Source organism: Papilio polytes, unplaced genomic scaffold (assembly GCF_000836215.1).
Source record: "Papilio polytes unplaced genomic scaffold, Ppol_1.0 DF824069.1, whole genome shotgun sequence".
NCBI lineage: Eukaryota > Metazoa > Arthropoda > Insecta > Lepidoptera > Papilionidae > Papilio > Papilio polytes.
This window is the reverse complement of record NW_013525135.1, coordinates 2,187,465-2,212,286: the sequence shown is the minus strand read 5'-3', so window position 1 is coordinate 2,212,286 and position 24,822 is coordinate 2,187,465. Positions and strand designations below refer to the sequence as shown.

The following is a 24,822-nucleotide window of genomic DNA, read 5'->3' as shown; positions in this document are numbered from 1 at the left end:
AGCTATTTTTACTACTCATCTATTTAGTTTGTTGCTTATTAGCATAACAATAGTTTTAATTAATTATACAGATGTTATCATGTACTTTTACAAATAGTTCTAATAAAAAAACATGTAAACCTCATTTTCTTCAATTAAGATTTTAAAATAATTAAACAATAAAAGTCACAGAATAGGTAAAATGTTTTTTTTTTTATTTACATTATTTTACATTTATATACTTGTCATATTTTATAAATCCACTTAAACAATATTTATATGATAATACTTTTTATCATCTTCAGTAATAATATTTGGTGCACCGGACAAAGGGTCTTTGCCTTCATGAGACTTGGGAAATGCTATGACATCTCTAATTGAGTCTGCATCACATGCTATTGTCACCAAACGATCAATTCCCAACGCAATCCCAGCATGAGGGGGACAACCACTCCGTAATGCATTCATAAAATGCATTAATTTACTCGCATCAATATTAAGCATTTGTAAAATCTTTTCTTGAAGATCAGCATTGTGTACTCTCACTGATCCTCCACCAATTTCATTACCATTCATAACAATATCATAAGCAAGTCCCCTAACTTTTAAAGGCTCAGTCTCCAACAAGTGTAAGTCTTCAGGATGAGGAGCAGTGAAAGGATGGTGACAAGTTTCCAAGCCATTATCACCTTCAATAAACAAAGGAAAATCAACAATCCAGAATGGCTGTGGGCTCTTATTAATTAATATTAATTCTTTAGATTGTAATAATACTGCTAATTGTTGTCTAATTTCTCCTAAGCAAGTACAGACTTTCTCTTTGTCACCCAATGCTAGAATAAAAGATTTATTCTCTCCTACAATATTCTTGATATCACATTTTACATCATTAGACACTTCTTTACTAATATTTTCATTTAATATAACTCTTACATTATTCTTCTGTTTTAATTCATTAATTTTATCCTTGTATTTTGCAGATAATTTACCAATTTCTTCAGGATATGGTAAAACAAAAGCACTAAGTATCTTTTCATTGTTATTGAACAAATGTGACACATTTTTTAATCTTAAATCATAACTTATGTCCGGTTTATCTGTGCCATAGTTTTCTATAGCTTCTGTATATGTAATTCTATTGAACGGTGGTATCGGTAATTTTTTTGGAAACGTCGTATAGAGTAACTGCTCAATCAATGTAATGATATTATCTAAATTTGCAAAAGACATTTCTATATCAAGCTGTGTGAACTCAGGTTGTCTGTCAGGCCTTGTTGTTTCGTCTCTATAACATCTGGCAACCTGAAAATATCTATCAACCCCACCGGCCATTAACATTTGTTTAAACTGCTGTGGACTTTGAACTAAAGAATAAAATAACCCAGGATAATGGGTGGGAACAACAAATTCTCTAGCGCCACCAGGAGTTCTGCAGAACAGTGTTGGTGTTTCAACTTCCACAAACCCATTTGTCTCAATTAGAAACTTTCTCATATTATGTAGTATTGAAGACCTTGTTCTTAAATTCTTCTGCATGTCAGGGAATCTTATATCTAAGTAGCGATGCTGCATTCTTAGTTGCTCCTTAGGTTTTTGATGGTCTCTTAAATTAAATGGTACTTTGTCAGCTGTATTTAGTATTTCTAACTTGTCTATGAGGATCTCTATTTGACCAGTACTCATTTTATTGTTTATCATATCAGTTGGTCTTAAGGAAACAGTACCATTTACTTTAACTACAGACTCTAGAGGAATATCCTTGAAATTAATTTGATCATTGTTTACTATACACTGTGTTACCCCATAGGAGTCACGTAGTAGGAGAAATTTAGACATTCGTTGGTATTGCACCCAACCACAAAGTGTAACACTTTCCCCATTATGCACGGGTCGTAGTTCACCGCAAGTGTGACTTCTATATGTAAAGGAATTTAAATCTTGTAATTTTTCAATTTCTCTTTCTATTTCAGATTTACTTTTCTGAGCAACAAGTGTATGTTTTAATTTATAGGTTAACAATCGACCGTAATTCAATCTTTGTATTTTTTTCATTCCATTAACAAAATCAATGGCCTTTATCAGATTGCGCCGCAGCATTTTGAATTAAAAAAATACTTAATCCTTTGTTTAATCTGTATCACTAATAGTCCATTTAACTTAAAATGCTTTTAAAACATATTTATATCATCTTGTGTCGTTCTTCTTCTTTGTTCTTGTATCCTCGCATAATTGTTTATTGTTTAGGCAATTAATCACTATTATTTCTACTAAACTAACTACTATTAAACTATTTGTTTTTTAAGAAAAATAAGATAACAGGACATTGACAAGTTATCAATTCGTGACACTGACAGCTAATTGCCGGTGCTTAGCTGCCAAGTTGCACTTTTATAATTTGTGTTATTTAATTATTGATGCCTTTATTTAGATCCATAGCATAACATATTTATTTTTAATAACCAAGTTTGAATTAAGGTTTTTCTTTGTGATATTTAAAAAAGTTTTATTTCATACTAACACAACTTTCTACGAAATTAAGATCAGCGCCCTCTAGTCCTTGTTACATTTAACTAATGATATAACTTTCACACAAAAAAAAAACACAGGTAATTGCAATGAAATTCGTTTATTTTCTATGAATTCCTGAAATACAACGTATATTTTTAATAGACTTTAATTAAAATCTGAGGAATTTGCCAATTCTGGGCAATGTTTTATAGGCATACATGGAGAATTCACGTCTCTTCTTAAATAACCGTCCATGCAAGCACACCTGGAGCGACCTTGTTCTCTTGAGTCGCATTTAAATTTAGCAACCAACGTAAAACATGTTTCAGGAGGACAGCTTTTTACATTGCTTCTATAAACTTCATTTTGACTACAAACATACTCTGTAATACATAATGAAGGTTAAAACACATATGAATTCAAAAAGTTCTGGTTTACGCAAAATAGTAAATTTCGACTTTTCATTTTGTCTATTAGATTAATTAATTTTCATCATTCATCGAACACAACAAAAGAATATTGTAAGTGTATTTGTAAACTGAATGTTGGTTATTTAGACTATATTTGCACACACTGTACTGCTATCTCTAATGAAGATTCCGAAAATGTGTATGCACAGATTACAGTTAGATTTACAGGGCTAATAGAATTTAATGCAAATAGACTTACCTTCAGTTTTATAAGCTGCAACATTTTGGAAAACAAATAAAATAAAGAATACTACAGGACACCACATATTGACAGGTTCGAAATCCGCACCACACCAGTTTGAGTTTGTTTATCCGAAGAGATCAAATTTATATGCCATATACCGTTTAGTACATTTTACAAGCGAGAGCGTGTATTAACCAATAATATCGGATAAGCGAATAGAAGACAGGACAGGTGACTGGTTAGCCATAATACAAACTTAACCGCACAAAGATTTAGTAGATTGAAAAAAAAATACATTTTAGATAAATTATTGTCATCGCTAAATTCTCTCTGTTAGAGGCCATAAAGTTGTACTCTGCAAGACCGGAGTCTATACTTTAAATCCATCACGCGAGTTGTCTTTTAGCATACGTAATGTGCGGGGAATCCCTATTCTCACGGGAAACGAATATACGTTAAATAAAACATTCTTGTTGTGTATTATCTAAAAAAAAAACCAACAGTTTTTTTAACATTTATTATAATTAATTAACAGGTCACAGAAGTTAACGAACAGTAGAAATTACAACTAATAATTAAAACGCAGTACTTCTCTCTGAATATACATAGTATAAACACAAGGAAGTACTGCAGATGGCAGTTTTACACATGTAAATATGCCTTACTAGAGAAAATTAACCTAACTTTAACATCTTCAATGTAACCTTATTTGAAAACAGTAACTGTCAAAACTAATTTTACAAGTTTAAATTGAATAAAATAGTCAACGCTGAAGTCATTAAACAATTATTAGAAATAAAAAAAGTTTCTTTCCGTACTATTCGAAACAACACAAACCAATTGCAACAAATTATTAAATTATCTAATACAATAACAGAATTGTACTAAGGTAATCTAAAATTTGTCAAGTTAAGATTCACATTAGCTTAAATCAGTCAGAACAAATAGAAAAAATAATTGAATGCAATACAGCATTGCATTTAATTATTTTGTCAAATGGCACATTTAGTTTTAAATTTAAGATAATGAATTACAAAATATTAGATGTCCAGACCGGTGGAAGAGAAACAGACATTGCCTGTGTGTGGTACATGGGGTGGTTAAAGTCATATCTATATCCCACATAATTTGGAATGGGGGATAACACTGAAGTGTATGTGGGCTGGATCGCAGGTGGTGTAGATTGACAAGTCACTTCTGCATGAAAGTTCTGCAACAAGTAAAAACATTTTAGTCCATGGAACTTTCTTATTACAATCTTTTCTTCAAAGAGGCAATATTTGTGTAAAATAAAAATAACTCAAATTATGTAGATGTTGAATTTTTTAAAACCAGTTACCTTTTACCATAGCAAAGTAAATCTAACCTTAATAGTCTCTAGTGCTAACTCCGCCGCTTTAACATATGCTTGTTGGAAAGAGTAGCAAGGCCTGGTCACCAATGGTCCAATTTTCCTTGGCACAATTGTTAACGGCTGGCAGACTTCAGGCAGCTCCACACAGGACACCCAAACTTCAGCACCAACAGCATCAATGTACTTCTGGTATGTATATACTGGTGGCATCCACATGTACCTGAAAGTAAAAAAAAAAAAAACTTAACCATCATCAAATCTTAGCTCTTACTTTATCAAACAAAGTAATACAGGACTACTATAGGTAGAATATTTGAACAGAAATTTAAAAGTATATAAAGAAATAAATTTGGATTACCTTTTGCACAAGGCATCAAGCTTAGCTGGAGCCAATGGGTAAGAGTCTTGAGGTGGTACATATTGGCAGCCACCCATGGGAGAGCAGCAGGACTCCCCCGCACAAGCAGAGCCAATGCCTTCATCTTCTTTGTGTGTATCCTCATATGCCCGCTTCTCCACATGCTGTTTATAGAGCATAAGTGTTTGTGTAAGCCCAAGACTGTTGTTAAACTTAGCATTGCCTTTAGTTTGCTTTTGTACCCTATACAAATCCCTATCTACAGGTTTAGCCCATTTAATCTCAATATGGCTACCATCAATTTCCGTATTTTGCAATTTAGTCAAAGCAAGCTCAGCATGAGACCTTTGATAGAAATGAATAAAAGCATAGTCATATATCTTTTTTACTCTTTCGATTTTTTGATCGATAGCAGTCTCAAACACAGTCTGTATAGTCTCTGGCGTTGTACGAATTTGAAAATTGCGGGCGTACAGGACTTTTACCTGCAAGTAAAATGTACTCGTTGTACTAACAGATAAAAAACTAACTAACATTTACGACAAACCTAAACAATATCAAGTGTTATTTGATAAACAAAGACTAGCGGGGCATTTGTTTATTTTATATCGCGACAGAATTTAACAAATGAACTTTACTAGCACGGTAAAAAGTCGGAAAAAATTAAAACTTACCGATTTCATTACTTCTTCGTTTACAGAAGGCTCCGGTTCCGCCCAGTCAACCAGCACATCATGATCCCAGAGTTTTACACATCCCGGTATGAGAGATCGCCTTGCCATAGCTGCCGCTCTGTGAGACTCGAACTCCGCAAAGGCAAAACCTCTGTTGAGGCGTTTATCAAAACAGTTCTTGTATAAGATCACGTCCACGAGCCCGGGCACTCGCTTAGCAAGTTCTTCAAATACTTCCGCTTTCGTTTTTGTCTTCGGAATACCGCCTATGTAAAGGCGACAATTATCTACAGACTTAACAACCCCGATTTTCCGCTGGGGTCGGATTTCAAATCCATCCAGTTTCTTGACTGCTTGATCGGCATCCTGTTTCCTCATGTAATTCACGAACGCGTACCCTCTGTTAGAACCGGAGAAATCCATCATTAGTCGCATCTCGTATATTTTGCCAATTTGGGAGAATATCGGGACGAGCTCATCCTCGTAGATCTCTCTAGGCAGCTTCCCAATGAAGACTTCGCAGCCTCTCGGTGGCACAAACCCTTTACAGTCTGGCGGTGGTCCGAACTTCCTCTGGCCGTTCCTCTGCTCGATGGGATATCCAGTCGCCCGCATAAGTTCCAGCAATTTAGAGGTCAGAGCCGACGATCCTTGTCCTTGTTCCACCATATTTGAAAATCAACAGGATTCGTACGAGCAGCAAATCAACGTATTCACAATCGACGAAAGAGCGGCGTTACAAAGTGTCGGCTTCTTTTATACTTTTGCCGACAAACATTCGTAGGGCTGTGACGTCACATTTGTATTTGGTAAAATACGAAACATTCAGTACCTTTTTAAAAAATATATGTAATATTAAATCATGAACCTTCAGTTTATCAAATGTAATAAAGAAAACTCGCTTCTTTATGAATTATTGTCCATTTTTTGAAACTGGTGCTTAAGTTAAAATAATTTCAATACTTCAGTTTACTTTTATATTCTCTTTTTGAAAATAGTCAGAACGTTACTTTCTATAAGTGTTTAAATGCAAGAATTTTAATGTTTCGCAACAGATAATAAGTATATTGTTCAATTTATGAATTATATATAAGATAGGTGTAGTAATATTTAATATTAAATAAAAGAACACGACACAGCATTGTATTTTTAAAAAGTCGTTACGCACTTTTTTGTATTCAAATTAATCTTAAAACAAATGAAAAGCGTTAGAATATTTTTCGCATGAGTGGGAAATTAAGTTCTGAACTTAAATTATTTTTAAGTAGATTACTTGAGTAAAGCAATGTTATTAAGTTTGAATTCAATAGTTTGGTATTTTATAATGTTTAAAATGGCTTAAGTAGTCTAATTATTCTTGGATAAATTTTTAAAATCATCGCTTTAGTAAATGTGATTTAATACATAGTTTTGTTACATTTAAATTCTTTGCGCGATAAACATACTTGAAATAATAATGTTGATGAATGTTGATGTTTCTTTTAAGCTTTTAGTTAATCTAAATTAGAATTATTTTATTTAATTATTGCGTTTAATGATAAACAAAAGAATGTGTTTTTCTTGTTTAATTTTTGAAAAGTAGTTGTAACAAAGTTCTATGTCTCATTTTACACTTCTCGATCATAGATGGCACTGTTAATCTTGAAGTTTTTTGTGCATTTTTCATAGCCAAAAGAATGCTTTTATTTATATTTTAAACTGTAAATAGCTGCAAGTTATTGTAAAATATGGATGAACGTTATAAAAGTCTGTAAATCTGACTTTTAATAAAGCGATTTAATTGCTTGTAATACTTTTCCTATCGCAGAAAAAGGGAATTTAATGGCTCTACATTGTGTTGTTTCGGCCTCTGTTATAAGAAATAATTCGCTTGCTATTTATTGATTCATCTGCTCTTTAAACTTTTGTTGTTGGACCTTATTATTTAATATATTGTACAGGCAATAGATGGCGCTAATTTAAATTAGGCATACCCCTCAGCTTTTGTTTTATTATTTTTTTTCTCATTTTCTTTTACCATTTTATTGTATGACTATGTGTAAAAAATGAAATCACCAGTCGTTTAATTTAATATTTATTACACTTATAATACAAATACTTTATGAACAAATCACATTGAACGCAACGCAACTTACAAATAAATATCACATCAAATAAATCCGATAGCTATGATCTGTTTTTGAGATTACATAATTACAATTTGAGCGTAAAACTTTTTGTTCCGCCTTTTTATGGCGACATAACCATAGTCTAGTCAGCCATAGTATAAGTACTTAGAACTTCCGTGGGACCTAAGATCGGCGTTCGCTAAGAAAATAAGCTTTGAGATTAAATCTATACAATTCAAAGCGTGCATTTTTTTAATCAGTGAAAATCTCTGTAATAATAATATCTTAGAATAGCTATGAAAACAATGCTTATTTAAACATAATTTTACCGTTCCAGCGGCAATACTACAATTTCAATACAAGTGTAATTTTTTTAATAAAAATGCTCGCACGATTGAAAAAAAGATAAAACCATAAAGGTACTTTTCATTAGTCTGTCGGGTCAGTTCTTAGTCTATGGTCATTTTAACAGTGGTAGAGTCCGGTTTAACATCTTAGCACGAATGGGTCGGCTCGCCCGGTGTTATACCACGACCACACAGAAGACAGGCGTGAAGTGGAAGCAATTCCGCGTAGAGTCTGATAAGTGTGGTGCCGGATGCCCAATTTTAGTCCCTTTCCCGTTCCACACTTTTCTTATAAGGAAAGGATTGGATGGGAAAGTGGATTTGGCGGCGGAGGAGACGCATAGGAAGGGGAAACATCCTCTTTATGTGCGTGTCCTCCTCCGTCGATTTAGGGTAGGCAACGCATCTGCAATTGCGATGTTTATGGGCAATAGTAGCTTCGCCATTTCGGCGGATTTAGGTGGCCGCTTACTCGTTTGCCACCTTCTTGTATAAAAAAAATGTTTTCTACATATCTATGGTCTAATATATAATCTGTGGTGTTCACATTTCCGTGTGGTCCATAGCCTTGTTGTCTACGCCCCGTACTGTGGTGACGGAGGCGCCATCTGTGCTGAAGCTAACATCCTCACATTCAACGACCCATGGCTGACGTTCCGCGGAACATAACCAGCCGTAGATTATCGCCCCTGCTAGGTAAATACCGCTAGATATAAAGAACACTATCCGCCATTGTTCCGCTGTCTGGAATAAAAATACTAATTATTGTATAGCTTTCGACTGCGACTCCGTCCGTGTAGAATCATAAAAAGTAATTAGCCTAGTGTTTTTCCAGATTATACTCTACATCTAAGCCAAATTTTAACCAGATCCGTTTGGCAGTCAAGGCTTCAAACTCTAACAAACATCCTTCCATCCATCTAAATTTTCCCATTTATTATATACACTAGCTAATAATCTTAGGGTAAAAGGCTAACGATCAATAATAACTTTAATATTCCAAAAAGAATGCTGAACATATGCTTCAATCTTACTAATATTATATATGCAAATGTTAAGGATGGATGTCTGTTAGACTTTGTTGTCGTTTAATTGAACGGATATCTATTAAAGGCACATAATAGAGGACAGTCTGGAAAAACACATATGATTCTCTTTTTTTATATCACGCAGACAGAGTCGCGGGCGAAAGCAAGATTTTTAATAAAAAACCGGCGAGTCGATTTTAAATATTTTGAATTAATTTATATATTTATTTTACGACTACCTATCGCCCGCGACTCTATTTTCGTAAAAAAATAAGCTTACTAACTCTAGCAAACATCCATCCATACATTTAAACTTTGGCACTTATGATATTAGTAAGATTTTCGACTGTCTAAGGGGGGTTAGGAAGGGGGGGAGGTGCCTCCACCCCTGTAAAGGTACCTTGTGAGTGACGACGGCGCCGGCGAGCGGCGGGCTGATGATGCCGGGCAACGTGGCCACCGTGTTAGACAGTCCCATCAGCACGCTGGCGTGCGGCGGCGCTATGTCCAAGTGATTCACACTGAACACACAAATACAAAGAATTCATTAACTGAAACCTGTTTTTTAATAATTATTTACAAGCTCACTACTAGTCCCGACTGAAGGGCTCGGAGCCTACCCTAAGTTAGGGTGACTAGGCCATAGTCAAGAACGCTGGCCTAGTGCGGGTTGGTTGACCCCACACATATCTTTGAATTCTATGCAGATATGTCTAGGCATCACGATGTTTTCCTTCATCGTAAGAACGTCGGGTAAATTATGTACATATGAAAATTCGAAAAATCGAATATCACATTGGTATATGGCAGGATTCGAACCCAAGATTTGTAAATTGCAAGTCAAGTGCTTTAACCATTGATCCACCGATGCTCTCTAGGTATACTTAATCATATAATTGTTTTAAGAACTTGTTTTTATTTGCCAAATTAAGGGTTAATTTGGAAACAAGGCTAACTCATGTTACATTCGATATAGCATGACTAGCATTAACACGCGATTTTGTCCGCGCGGAATTAAAATAAATAAATTTCACATTTATAATATCAATATAATGAAAGATTAAATATGTTAACAAGAATTAGAGTTTAATTGTTTTTTAGATTCTTATAAGGTGACAAATAATTAAGCGTTCTGATGAAAATGTTAATTGTAATTTCTTCAACAATAAACTTTATAGTCAAATAGTTTGTGTAATGTACAAAATAATGTTTGACATAAGATTTTATGTTTATAAATTATTACCTGAAACCGGACCAAGCGAAACCTCCCAGTCCAACTGCAATAGTGAGGAATACCACACAGGCTACAACGTTACTGGAATACGCTGCTGCCACCATGAAGATTGTCTGTAATTATAAATAATTAATTAATAATAGTATAATCCACCTGCCCTTGCCCCTAGGGGGTAAGCACAGTAAGCAATTTAACTCACAAAAGAAACAGTAAAGAATTCACACTATTTTAGTTGTTTTCACAGAGCACTCTAAAGCTATTTGGGAAATAACATTATTTGGAATTTTTTAATTACTATTAATATTGCCGGAGGGCGTAGGGTTTAAGCATTGCGCCCTGGGCGAGATTTTTATGACGTCACTAACTGTAATTCAAATCTATACACAAAAACTAAGTGGACGCCCGGGCGCCCTGGACGATCGCCCCTTTAGCTTAACGCCCTGGGCGGCCCTACTTTGATGTACTGCCCGGGAAACTAATACCCAGTATAAATAGACCCCCACCTGAGATAAGAATGCGCCGCAGTTGAAGATCTTGCGTATATTGGTGCGTGAGAATGTCCCGCGGCGCAGCAGGCAGTCAGCGAGGTGTCCGGCCACCTGCAGCGTCAGCGCCATGGCCAGGTACGGCAGCGCAGACACCCAGCCTGCTGACGACGTCTCGAACTTGAATACGTCTGGAATACAAATAAAAGGCGTTTTGTTAAAATTAAATACTGTCTCAAAATTAAAAAAAAATTATACGCGTATTGTATTTTTTATAATAATAGTGCAAAGAGACATTCTACCTTATAAGTTACACAATTTTAGTTTGTTGTTTACACTAACTTTTACCGGTGACTCCGACCGCGAATTTAAAAAAAGTGAGTAGCCTATGTGTTTCTCCAGACTATCCTCTACGTCTACGCCAATTTCACCGAGATCCGTTCAGACAAATATTTGTATCTAGTTTGCTCTAACAAACATCCATCCATTTCAACTTTTGCATTTATAATATTAGCAAGAAATGCAGTTTACACAGGTCAGATATTAACAATGATTAAATAAATGTTGTTCACCTTTCATAAAAGTGGGTAGAAAGGTAAGCAGCGTGTAGAAGCCCCAGTTCTCACTGAAGTGCGCGACGACGATGGCCCACACCGGGGGGGAGGTGAGCATGGCGCACCAGGGGTGGCGCAGCTGTGCACCCTCCAACGTCTGCGCACCTCTCGACTCCTAGATATATGTAGATATAATAACTTTAAAACTCAATATCATCACCAGCTCACTATACGTTCAAACCGAGGGGCTCGGAGCCAACCCTAAAGTTAGCGTGACTAGGCTACAGTCAACCCCACTGCACTGCGGGTTGGTTGACTTCACACATATCTTTGAATTTCTTCGCCGATATGTGCAGGCATCACGATGTTTTGCTTCACCGTAAGAACGTCGGATAAATTATGTAGATATGAAAATTCGAAAAATCGAAATACATTGGTACTGGGGGATTCGAACCCAAGACCTGTATATTACATGTCAAGTGCTTAAACCACTGAGCCAACGACGCTCTTTGTTTAAAACTCAATAAAAGCAAAGAAACTGCTGACCATAGACAAAAGCTGTGTCGACCTTTACTCGACAGAGATACATTTAGAAAGAGATATTTTCTTCTGTGTCCCCACCGCCGTCTAATCCTCTACCTTCATCTCTTTTACAAGAAAAAGTGGAAGGGAGAGTGGTCCAAAGGCTCTGGCACACTTAGATTTTACGTCAAATTGCTATCATTTGTCGCGTGTCTTCAATGAGATGGCATGTTTTTTTTTATTTATTAGCAACACTATAGAATATTAGTATTAGGGAACTTAAGGAGTAAAAGTTTAGCATGGTATGGGCATGTTATGAGGAGGGATGAATCGCATGTTACAAGGAGAACGTTAGTTATTAGTGTGGAAGGGTACATCGGTAGAGGTAGACCTAGAAAGAGATGGATGGATTTCGTCAAAGGTGACATGATGAAGAAGGGAGTGACTGAGATGACGTATGATAGAGTTATGTGGAGGACAAAAACCTGTTGCGCCGACCTTCGGGAGTTGGATAAGGAGAAAGATGATACAGATATATAATGAGATATATTATTGTTCATATACAATATTTACAAAATGAATGAATGAATGAAATTCGTACAACAATTATTGCTGTTGTTGTTAAAATAATATTGTCATTTTTAAATAACATAGTCAATAATTTTACAAGATGTTCTCAAAAATCAGTTACATGTTTAACTTTCCATATACAAGACGATGGTCTAACATCAACTTTGAAGTCTGTTTCTTCCATAATTACCTGTATATATTTAAGTTCTGCGGCGGTTATGTGCGGGTCCTTTTCCGGGGACTCCTTCACGACCAGCCACCAGATCGTCGTCCATACTAGACCTAGGATACCTGAAATTAAGCAAATCAACATATTTGTACTTTACTCCCGTAATCACTCATATAATGATTGCTTTAATACTTATTTTTCAATTTATTTAACTTTATACACATAAAAAAACCTTTTTTTTTTAACAAACATAAATTGAAAGGCTTTAGTACAGGTGAGTTTAATTCTATAATAGTTATATGTTATGGTTTCCACTACTAAATACACACTAAGGGATATTCTTAGTGAGGTATAGTATAGTCTTTCCGTCTTTCTTTGCTTTGTATTCGTAGACATAATAACACCTATTTTCTTGTTATTTTAGTTTATGATCTTTGAACGATATGCTTTGCTAATGGTAGTCATTACATGGGTCATTCGTTTGCGTTAAAGAAATCTTATTACCGCATTACTCATTTTGAAGATGTTATCATTAAGAGATAACTGAATCTTTATAAACAATGATAACTCTTTGTTTGTTAAACAGTAATTAAACTACACTCAACATACATTACACTTATTTGTTTTCTTCGACCGATATTTAGGGTAACTTTGAATGTTAAATTCTTGTTATTCACGTGTTAAATCTTACTAAATATATCTCATTTGTTACACATGTATGAAAACTTGCAAATGTGGTTATGATACATCCTGTATATGGTGTAGGATGACAAATACACATTGGGATTAAAAGACACGTGCTTAGGACAGAGTACCGGAACACCTTTTCCATACTTTATTATGTTTAATATTAGCGGGCGCTGAGTACATCTCTGTCGTTAGGTGTCAACGTTAGGCAGGGCGTAGGTAACCGCCCAGGGCGCCTGACAGAAAGGGGCGTCAAAAATGTTAATTACTCTCATATAACACTCCTAATTGAGGGACCAATTTTATCATGTACCATCACCTCTTATTTATCATGTAAATAGGGACATTTACATGATAAAAAAGAGGCGTTTAAGAAATCTCACGTAGCTCACTAGTAGATCTAGATCCGCCACTGATTATATATGTAACAGCCTGTATATCTCACCAAAGACGTAGAATATCCCCGGCCAGCCGGTGTAGTGCGCGAGCAGCGAGCAGAGCGGCATGGAGACGACGGTGCCGGCGTAGCTGCCGCTGAACGCGAACGTGGCCAGCCGCGCGCGCTCCGACGCCGGCGCCCACCGCGACCACACCGCGTGGATACACGGGTACGTCACACCCTGTATACATCGAATAGTAACTTTAAAAATGACTAACTTTCGCCCACGACTATTCCCGCTTGAAATTATTAAAGAAATAGCCTATTTTACTTGTGGAAAATGTAGCTTTCAAATGGTGAGTGAATTTTAAAAACGGCCCAGTTGTTTTTAAGCCTATTCATTACAATCAAACAAGCAAAGTTTTCTTCTTTATAATATTAGTATGATTAGCTTTCGCCCACGACTCCGTTTGCGTGGAATTGAAATACAAAAGTAAGTAGCCTATGTGTTGTTCCAGATTATGCTCTACGTTTATGCCAAACCTAATCTAGGTCCTTTTAGCCGTTTAGGCGGCAAACTCTACCAAACATCCATCCATCCAAAATTTCGCATTTATATGTAAGAAGTAAGACTAAAAGGTTACAACAGCTCGGTTAGCTGCAAGATTTCACGTGGGCTTAGTACGTGAAATGAACTCTGCCCCTGTAGCTCTTCATATCTCGAGACTACGCAAAGAAAGCATGTATGTCATTACTAAATTATGATTCAAAGAAATCTAACCTCAAAAAGGCCTTCAATAACTCTAACAGTGATTAAAAGCGCAGTACTGGTGTGGGCGAGTGGCGGCGTAAACAGGGTTAGCAGAGAAGTTGCGCCTATACCGATTCCGAACACCCTGTGAACAAATTAAACATACAAGTTTTCATATAATTTCAGTAATATTCAAGACTGAAGGAAACGACATAAAACTGCGTAATAAAAAAATCACATTAGAACATTAAGGAAAATATAAAGGGATCATTGGACATTTATTTGTTAGACCGGAATATTTAATAAAATTTATTGGTGAGTTAGAGAATGGAACGAACCTGTTACCTCCTATCTTAGCTGCCAGCCAGCCGCCCGGCAGCTGCGTCACCAGGTAGCCGTAGAAGAACGAGCTCAGCACCAGACCCTTGGTTTGGGAACTCCAGTCGAACTCCGGCACCTATACAAATTATTTACTTCTTTAATATAACAGTGATAGAGTCCGCTTTAACATCTTCGCAAGAATGGGCCGGCTCGCCAGGTGTAATACCACGACCACACAGAAAACAGGCGTGAAGTCTGATGAGTGTGGCGCCCGAGGCATAATTTTAGTTCCTTTTCCTTTCCACCCTTTTCTTAAGACCAAAGGATGGAAAGGAAAAGTGGAGGAGACGCATAGGAAGGGCAAATGTCCTTTTTATGTGCGTCTCCTCCTCCGTCAATTAAGGGTAGGCAACGCATCTGTAATTGCGGATGTTTATGGGCAGCGGTCGCTTTCCATTTCGGTGGATTCAGGTAGCCGCGTGCACGTTTGCCACCTTATATTATAAAAAAAATATCCTTGTCAATGAGATTATAATTGATACTAACATTGTGGAAAAGTTGTAATACCTTACTCGTAAACGTAACTTATTTTTAAAAAAAAAATCAGCTGTTAAGTCTTTTTTCTTCTTTGTATTAAACGGGTTTTTCCACGATATTACCCTATAGTTATTAAATTCTTTTATAAGAAAGACTATGCCCTACAGGCTTTATACTTTTTATAACCTAGCCTCTTGAAGTAAGTTTTTATCCTCGCATATTATGTGCTGGCAAATGTTATTATATTTTTAAATTTAAATAAGCCGGATAAAATTTCTTATTAAAGTAAAAAAAAATATGTTAGTAGCGCTATAAAATGATTATAACAATAAGATAATCTTAAAATAGAATATGTATTTATTGTCGCAAGAAAGGAACAAAAGAAAATATAAAACGCATTTATTCTAAGGACAAAATATTATAAAAATGTGACAAAAGGTAGTCAGCTCAGCGCATGCAGGAGGGACAAAGCCGTTCCTGTGCTGGTTTTCAGTGGGCACCTTCGCACTCAAGTAACTTATACATAAATTTGATAGGGTAACCGGGCTTACTAACGACATACACAGAAACAAAAGACACGAAAATACACTTTAAAAAATAAAAAAAAAACCTATTGAATTGTTAAATGGACGATTTATAGATTAAATACTCACGTAAATAATAGTCCCGTTGTCTAACTCCGTCTCTACGGGTTCAGTCATGGCGACAACTGCGACGGAGAGGTTGACGCGCAGCGCGTAACAGTTGAAAAATCCGAAGAACGCGAGGAGAGCGACCAGTAGTCGTCTTTTCTGCCAGAAGCGCCATGATGACTGCTCTTTTGTTTTTTCTCTGAAAAATAAAACAGATCAATTCCCATTTATGTTACCGTTGTTGATTGGATTGTTCAAATAAAACTAAGCGTGTGTAGTCTTTATGCCGAAATGTTTTCTAATACAAAACAAATGTATAACTTCTACATCCATAGATCTACCCATACATGATCATCGGTTACAACTACGTGCACGTAATTATTAAAAAAAATCTATTACGTTCAAATTCGTATTTGACCCGGTTTCTCGGTCACGCTTGATGGCACCCTAATCATTCACGTAACAATCATCAGTTTGAACAAGTAACCTCGATGTACCGTTTATACAATGTTACGAAATTCGCAAAGAACGTCTAGTAACATTTTCAATGTTATTATGAACAAAAGGACAATAACTTGTTTCTTTTAAGTAAGATTGCCTCGAGAATTATATTAGAGGAAATATATCGTATTGCGCTTCTGTTTACTAAATAGAGGGTAGATTTACAACATTTTCGCTACAAATATACATGTTTTAAAACAAAATTGTCTTTATTATATTTCGCAGTTTCTATGTTTCGCTCTATTTATTGGCTTTCTAGTAGGCGCTATGGCAAGACGCTTTTCACTATCGCCACACACCCGGATTAAATTTCTTAGTGAAGTCACGCTATCGTACTAATATTATAAATGCGAAAGTTAAGATGGATGGATGTTTTTTAGAGTTTGTAGCATAAACGGAGGAATGGATTTCGATGAATTTTGATATAGATGTAGAGGACAGTCGGGAAGAACACACAGGCTAATCACTTATGTTTTTTTTTAACACCACGTGGACGGAGTAGCGGGCGAAAGCTAAGTCTATAAAAATATGATTACTTAAATAAGTTTTATATTAATCGTGCAAACTTGCAATGATGAAGTTTTAATGAAGAGATACTGATCTCTGACAAGAAAACTTCATCCTTATACGATAACATAATCCAAAGCATTTGAGTCTCGAAAATAACTCAATTCAAAATTATTCGTTAGAAAAGAAAGTTAAATAAAATGGGCTAACCTTAACGTTGTGGACAAAGAACATTTAAAAAGAGAACGAAGAACATCGAAACGGAAAATTCGGTTGTGTTAACAAATACTTCTTCTGTGAAGCTATAACTTAGCTGAGGAATTACCATACTTCCATTTTAGATTAAGACCTAGAAAGAGATTAATGGATTGCGCGAAAGGTGACATGATCAAGAAGGGAGTGATTTCTGAGATGACGAATGAGTTATTTGGAGGACGGAAACCCGGTGGACCGACCTTACGTAAGTAGGATAAGGCACAGAAGATTTTAAAATTGTCATTGCGCTTCATTAAGTTTAGCTACAAAACTAAAGTTGTAACTAACTTTGTAAGACAGCTTGTAGGAAACTGTAATAGTCCCAAAGCTGAGGAAACCGGAATCAGCTGTTAGTCACGTAACGTACCGTCTCTCTAGTGCGTCGTTAACGTAATATATAATGATCATTATGTGATAATGGTTTAACTTCTGGCACTCGCCAGTAATGGAAGATATTCTAAGAATACGCGAAATTAATGTGACTCATAACTTAGAATAATTTTAGTGGCTGTACCGTGGCAGCCACTAAAATTACTGTTAAGTTTTAGAATTACTTTGAAATTAAGATAATAAAGTTCTTAGTTATTCCTTTTTTTATATTAAAGATTGACAACGCTAATACAATTTCAGATTCTTGCAGATGTGCATAGGCAGGCGTCAGTGACTGTATCCTCGTTGGCCATTTTCTGTTCTCGAAAAGAAGTAAGCACTACGCTCAAAACTAACAAAACACAGTCAAAACAAGCCCTATAAATAACCGAAACAATGAATCGGAAAGTGTCAATCATTCGTAAACAGCCATTAGGAAAGATATCACTTCGCTGTCGCCTTCCGAGGAGGTCGTTAAGTAAATCCCCGATGGTGCAATCAATTGAACATCTATGTCACCGATTGTTTGTTAACTTAGTGTAAAATCAAACTAGCTAGTCATATTGTAATTTGTCATAGTGAATGAATCTTATAAAAATATAGTTCCTATAAGTCCTAATGGAATAACCTTTTATATTCGTAACAATCAGTTTAAATTTTAATGCAACAAAAGTTAGCAATTTTTAAGATAGACGGTCTATGTGTCAAGTCCGATAATAAGATGACCAGGTTCACAATCTGTCTGTGACATCTATAAGATGCTTGTCAATGTCGGACAAGCTAATTAGGTTGTGACCCAATTACACTTTTAAATCCTACTTCCGCCTCATCCCTTAAATCATTCAATCGGAAAATTCCATTATACAGGAGTAAGGCACGTTAATTACTGTTGAAAAAGTGTTTATTTTTTATCAATCCATTGTCCTTTGTCGACTCAATTAACGAAGTCATCTATCTTTATCCTAAGCGTCGAGAAGAAATACACCTGGATTTTTTATACGTCCATTTTCTATTTAGTGTAGTGATTTATTATTGGAACAATGTGTGTCTTTTTGTTACATTTTATACTAAGGACAATAAAACTATCTATATTCAGAATCTCATTATAAAGAGTGCTTTAATAAGAGGTTTAAAAATAGTACAGAACAGCGTTAGGGAAGTCCATTGTAGAACAGCTTCTAGTTTTTAAATAAAAAAAAAAATGTTAAATTAAAGACATTTAGTTAACATAGTAAACAGAAAGATTGATCGAATGATGTAAGTAAAATATTCATAACTTAGCAGTATAGTTTAGGTAAGCTTAAGTAAATACCTCGATAGACAGTTTGATTGATGGTCACGTACTATTTTGTGTTCCTACGCCGCTAAAGTAATAGACCCTTTCAAATTCAAGGTCCGACAAGTTACATTCTTAAACGTTGACCAATATGAGTGGAAACTTAATCAAAGTTTAGTCGATAAAAGGAAAATATTTTTATTGTTAATAGACAATACATTTTTTGTCATAGATTACAATTACTTTTTAAATTAAAGTAGGACACTAAAAATGCACTTTAACTTTTTGTCTAACTTTGAACCGGATATGACTTAACCATTGTATAATTTGCTATTGATAAGCATTGGTTTAGATCGAATTGAAACGGGAATTTGTAAGATGGTCCACGTGTAAAACACACACTTCTTTGTTGCCGAAGATGTCAGCAATCACAACATATTTTCTTTCTTTAATAAAAAGCCCTACACTTACGACACGCTTTAGGCTATATATTTTCACGCCAAACTTAAAACTTAGGGAGTAAATATTTTAGATAAAAACCCTAATGTGTGAAAGAGACCGAAGTTGCTGCCAACATCAAGAAAGCAAGGTGGTCATGCTTTGTCATCATGTCATGTCATTTTGACATTTGCAATTGATAATTTGACAAATGTAAACAATAAAATAAAATTTTCATAATCCTATGCGGATGAAGTCGCACGGAAACAGTTAGTAGCACAATAAAACCAATAAGCCAAAATCCATTTATTCTAGATTTTACTGTTGACATTTCATTTTATAAGTTGAATGTCCAGTCAATAGGCTTTTTGTGTGAAACCGCAAACTGAGCTCTTACTTTACTATGGTATTCGGTCAAGGCTTGCTCTTTCAAAGCTCTAGTCCATTTACATTACAAACAGTTTGAACGGCGTGATAAATGACTTATGGTGAATAACCGACATTGTCCTACGACAAGATGAAGGCGTGTCACCAGTCATTAGGTTTAAATCTTTTGTATCATATAAATTCATAACTAAGAAACTGTACTATGAAAACAATAACTTTACAAAAAAGAGTGTTACAGTTATAATTAAAGTGCAAAATAAAACTTTTCATCATTGTAGATACGACCAAAATATCAGTTTATTGCCCGATATATTCTCTTGATTTATAAACGTAAGAATTTTCTACATTTAAAAGCCAAATTACATCTACAAGCTACAGCCAAAAATTACATCTTAGCAAATCAATTAATTGCATTATATGTACTGCTTATAGGTAATAGTAAACCGTGATTTTCCTCCTATCCTAGTTTTAATAAGAAATATCACTAGTATTATAAAATTAAATGTCTTGGGAAACGTTATTTCAACGTACATTTACTAGTATTAGAAAATTCCTTAAGAGTTCATTTCAGTTCAGGCTCGCTGTCAAGATTGCTTGACCTAATTTTTCTTTATTGTAGATGAAGAAGTCACTTACACAAGCCGGATAAATGGGACCGGGATAGTCCCGTTTAGATTTTAATTTGCGCATATACTAATATTCTCAGATATAGTTTCAGAATAACATATGATTTGTTAATAAAGTTAGATTTAATTATTTAATTGTCCCATGATTAGATATGTGAAAACAAATAGAAGTATTCAAGGAATTCATGATAAAAATATTTGTATAGAATTTTGGTTTTTCGAGTGGGAAGATAGCTAGATTGCATTTATTAATACCGAATTGATGGTTCTCGTGTTGTACTTACTCATATTAAAAAGGATTTGTTGCTTTTTAATTCCTTGCATGAATGAACTTCGTCACATTGACCTCGGTATTGCGTTGACATAGGACACCTTCACGGAAGAACAGCAATCTGAGCTCCTACGTAGAACTCATATCAGGTTTCCTTTGGTATGAAAAAGACCTGAATCTCTCTTACTATAGAGCTAAGGAATAAATAGCGTCATTTCTTTGTAGACTGATTTCACAAACAGGTTTACATTCTATGTCGTAAGAGCTATGTCGCCGAGAATTGTACCGGTTTTAGAATTGGCCAAAAATGGAGCTATGACTGTCCTTCCTCTTATTTCCGCGTGTTTGTTAATAATTAATTTCCTTTCAAGTCACTCACCACTTATCTGGAGACAGTATATTTTAAAGTAATATGTCATTGAAGTTTTTATAATGCAACGATTTTAATTTACTTCTGAATAACAGTGACTGAGCGAGCGGCGATTCAAGTTGGTTTGTTGACTACAAATTCAATAGATTTTTAGTTTTCACTTTTGATGTTAACGTTACCCAATCATCATCATGTTCAAAGGAACGTGTCTTTGACATAATCAATTTAAACATGCAGCATGAATATAAAACGGCGAGGCGGAATCTTTGATTGTTTAAAATATCACACTGTTACATAAGCTTGGACGTCTTAGAATTTTAAAACATTATGGATCGATGGAATTTAATCTTGAATAGTTTTTTTTTTCGAAATGCTAAATTAATTTGTCTTTTTAAATTTAACATTAAATGATATTTATGATTACTTCACATTTTATTGTATGTTGTGCTGTGCTGCTCCAAGTAGTACACTAGGAAACTAAAAAAAATGTTTGAAAATTCTTCAAATCTTATTATCCGTATGAATGGCACAAATAAACAAACTTTCTGAATGTAATTTAACTATAGTACGTGCGTCGGTAAAGCGGGCCGATGCGAAGTCCGACGCAGCGACACTTCCAAAAGTTCCTAATCAAATTACTTGAGAAACGCGGGTAGAAGAAAAAAACGAGATTCTGTATATTACTTTGCCTTTGATTATGACGTGACAGTTCGAGTAATTGAAGATTTTATTCCTTTAAACAAAAAATGCTTTAAGTCGTCAAATTGTTCCAGTATGTTGTGAAAGTTTAAATTTGCGTTAGTGGAAAGAAACGTAACGTGCCTATATTGTTTATTTGTGAGTATTGACAGCCAATTTAACAATTTCAATCATAGTCATCGATTTATATTTTTATTGTATGATAAAGTAATGAAGTAACTAGTTTTTAAATTGGTCTTCATTTTTAATAGCCATTCCAATTATTGATCATATGTCATAGTTGATAACCTTTCCCTCCGTTGTCATGTCATACTCGGATATGATTGAATTTTCAATCGGTGGAAAAAACATTCTTTTCACTTATAAATTCAATCAGCACTCCATTATAAATTCATATTTACTGTAATGTTCATCGATTGAAAATGTTTAATTCGTACAGTAGTTATTTTGTTGTTGAACAAAACATGATGAATTTTATACTAATTTGTATCATGAACTAGCTGTTCCCGTGCGGATTCATCCGCATGAAATTATAAAAACTTTATTTTATTGTTTACATTTGTCAAATTCTCAATTGCAAATGTCAAAGTTACCTTTACCATAGTAATCTTGCGTCCGTAATATTGGCAGCTTGTAGTTTATGTTTCCTTTCCCATGAAGTATTTTTTCCAATTTATTTACCCCCTAAGTTTAATAGCGTGAAAATACATAGCCTTAAGCATGTCGTATGAGTAGTGCTTTTTAATAAAGAAAGAATTACTCAAAACTAAGCTGTGATTGCTGACATCTTACGCCACAAAGTAGTGTGTGTTTACGCTTTATTATATTAGTATAGATAGTATAGATATGTGGACATCTATTTCCTGAAGTCAAATTAGGATATGGTCAAAAGATTGCGCTTACTTGTTTATTAACAGCTGAATTGTTTTAGTCTTCTCTTGAAGCCGCCCATTTTATAATTGGCTTGAAACACTGATGCCTAGCAACTTGTTTCAATTTGCCTTACCCGCTTTTAAGATTAACAATCGTATGTTTTTTATAAGTGTTTCATGTGTGCCATAGCAGAATTTATCTATCAGTAAATCATATTGTATTCTCTTCAATTTATTATAAAAACTCGTTCGTTAACCTCAGCCGGATGTAGGCGTACGGCCAAAGTCAAGATATTGTATAGTTCGCCAGATTAATAGTATAATCATATTACAGATATATAAAAGCTTAATCACTTATCTTTGCGTAGGTATTATTGAACTTGATGGAATCATACGTCACTGGGCTGTAAAAGCGTCATACTTTACACCACCAAACTGATTAGATATCCTATGACGTGGTAGGAGCATGGAAAGCAAATTACATCGCTCCAGTGAGTCCCGGTCACGTTCCCGAAGCATTCGAATAAACTCCACTGTTGTATGTTCCAATAGATACCCTCTTCAAATATATCCTAAGCAAATAAGACGGAAATCTTTAATATTAAATGGATATTAATATAAATTGCTTTATTGCTATTTTGATGGTATTGTACAGAATATAAAATACCATCGAAGTACCTGGAATATCTGAGATCTTAGGAATACCAGATTTAAAAAAAAAAATAGTTTATTGTATAAACTGCGTTAGATATTTACGAGCTTGTTCATTGTGCATTATATTTTATTTAAAAAGTAAAGATTGTCATTCGTAAAGGTCAGGACATATTGTAATCGTTTGTAAAGAGCATATCAACTTTTATATTCACGCATAAATCGCAGTGAGTCAGAAAACAATTTGTATTGTTGTTACAAATGTTAAGTGTTAGTAAATCGATAACTGATTTGCATTGGATCGATTACTTTATATGGGTCAATAAACTGTAGCATGTAAGGCCTTTAACCGAAACAGCCTTTTCTGGATTTCTTTTATTTTTATTTTTTTTACAAACTTAACGCTTTTCAGTTAAAGACTTAAAAACCGTGGTGTCATTCCATTTGTATTCTCGGAGTATAAAAAAAATAGGTCACTAGTCAATAGATCTGATACTCTATGTCAAATTATTCCAGTGTAAATAAATAGAATATCGAATTTAAGTATTCCAAACTTAAATTCGATGGGATGCTAATAAAAATGAGTAACAGAGGGTTGAAGACAATGATATCCGGGGATAGTAAAGCCATTAGAAAGTAGATGGCAAAGTAATTGCGTGTGGGAATAGGCTCCTTAATAATAGATCTTTCGAGCTATATTGATAAATTGCTTCGTGATAGCGAAGACCCTGCAAATCACAATAAAAGCAAAGCCTAAGCTTTGTTTACAAATGAAAGTATTATAGGAAATTAGGCAGATAGAAAATATTGGTTTGCTAATAATAACAACAGTTTAATGCAAAACATAATTGAATCCTCTCATGATAAAAGAAACATTTAATCCTGTCTTTTAGAGTTGACTTTGGTGACTTCTTTGACCTTGAGGCCATGTACCTGTTTTTAAAATTACGAGTCTCGACCCCAGTCCACGTACCCTAATTAACTGAGAGAAAAAATAATAATATAAATATCTGATAAAACTTTGCGTTCTTTAAATTCGTAGAAAGGTTCAGAAAATCAACGTATTGTTTAATGAATTAATTAGTAGAGGGAGCCCACGTACCGTGACGTGGGAAGACTGGGTGGGAAGTATGCATCACTGAATATACAAAGTAAAAGTGGGTGTATTATCTTTGTCTTAGAATAGCCACGATATTAACTTATAAGCTATCTTAGCGATGACACCCGAGTAAATATTATCATTTGAAAACTATGTAAAGTCAAGTCTGCGGTTATTTATGGGATCATCTCAATTTAATCTTACTAATATAATAAAGAGGAAAGATTTGTATTTTTGTATATAATAGAATAACTCAAAAACGACTGGGTGGATTTTAAAAGTTCTATCACCATTAGAAAGGTAATTTATGTGTAAGTAACATAGATTATATTTTTTAATTTCACGCGGACGAAGTTGCTAGCTACAGCTAGTTAAAAGTGTAATAAGTTCTTTATAGGCCTGAAAAAATGTCGGCGCCAGTTTTCACGACAGACTATGACGTGTGAGACGACTAAATTAGTACACAGAGTAAAAAAATTTGATATGATAATTTTATTATGCTAAATTTTAGGAGATTTTGGGACAGGAATATTTATTTTAATTTACACATTTAACGTGAGATACTCAACAATAGACCACATACACACTCTGGAACTTATTATTGAAAAGTACCAAGAAAACCGGAGACCGCTCTATATAGCCTTCATAGA

General features: G+C 34.7%; 3 protein-coding genes across 4 annotated transcripts in view; all 3 read right to left on the bottom strand.

Annotated features, from left to right (window-relative positions):
* Positions 1-210: 210 nt before the first annotated feature.
* Positions 211-2,317, bottom strand: LOC106100102 (aspartate--tRNA ligase, mitochondrial). The gene has a single exon (XM_013278838.1). It carries the CDS (start codon positions 2,074-2,076, stop codon positions 244-246), a length of 1,833 nt encoding a protein of 610 aa, XP_013134292.1. The 5' UTR covers positions 2,077-2,317; the 3' UTR covers positions 211-243.
* Positions 2,318-4,171: 1,854 nt separating this feature from the next.
* LOC106100091 (probable RNA-binding protein 46) lies at positions 4,172-6,438 on the bottom strand. The gene is made up of 4 exons (XM_013278827.1): positions 5,528-6,438; positions 4,854-5,338; positions 4,508-4,715; positions 4,172-4,351 (listed from the first exon to the last, which is right to left on the bottom strand). Exons 1-4 carry the CDS (start codon positions 6,194-6,196, stop codon positions 4,172-4,174), a joined length of 1,542 nt encoding a protein of 513 aa, XP_013134281.1. The 5' UTR covers positions 6,197-6,438.
* Positions 6,439-7,588: 1,150 nt separating this feature from the next.
* Positions 7,589-24,822, bottom strand: part of LOC106100208 (vesicular glutamate transporter 1) — a 22,423-nt gene continuing 5,189 nt past the window's right edge. For both annotated transcript variants that reach the window (XM_013278984.1, XM_013278983.1), the window contains exons 2-11: positions 15,873-16,050; positions 14,700-14,818; positions 14,392-14,506; positions 13,677-13,851; positions 12,566-12,666; positions 11,302-11,458; positions 10,748-10,920; positions 10,254-10,357; positions 9,411-9,531; positions 7,589-8,726 (exon numbers count right to left, since the gene is read on the bottom strand). In XM_013278984.1, coding sequence (XP_013134438.1) covers positions 8,526-8,726; positions 9,411-9,531; positions 10,254-10,357; positions 10,748-10,920; positions 11,302-11,458; positions 12,566-12,666; positions 13,677-13,851; positions 14,392-14,506; positions 14,700-14,818; positions 15,873-16,050 — 1,444 coding nt within the window. In that variant the 3' untranslated portion in view covers positions 7,589-8,525. The remainder of the gene's footprint in view (positions 8,727-9,410; positions 9,532-10,253; positions 10,358-10,747; positions 10,921-11,301; positions 11,459-12,565; positions 12,667-13,676; positions 13,852-14,391; positions 14,507-14,699; positions 14,819-15,872; positions 16,051-24,822) is intronic.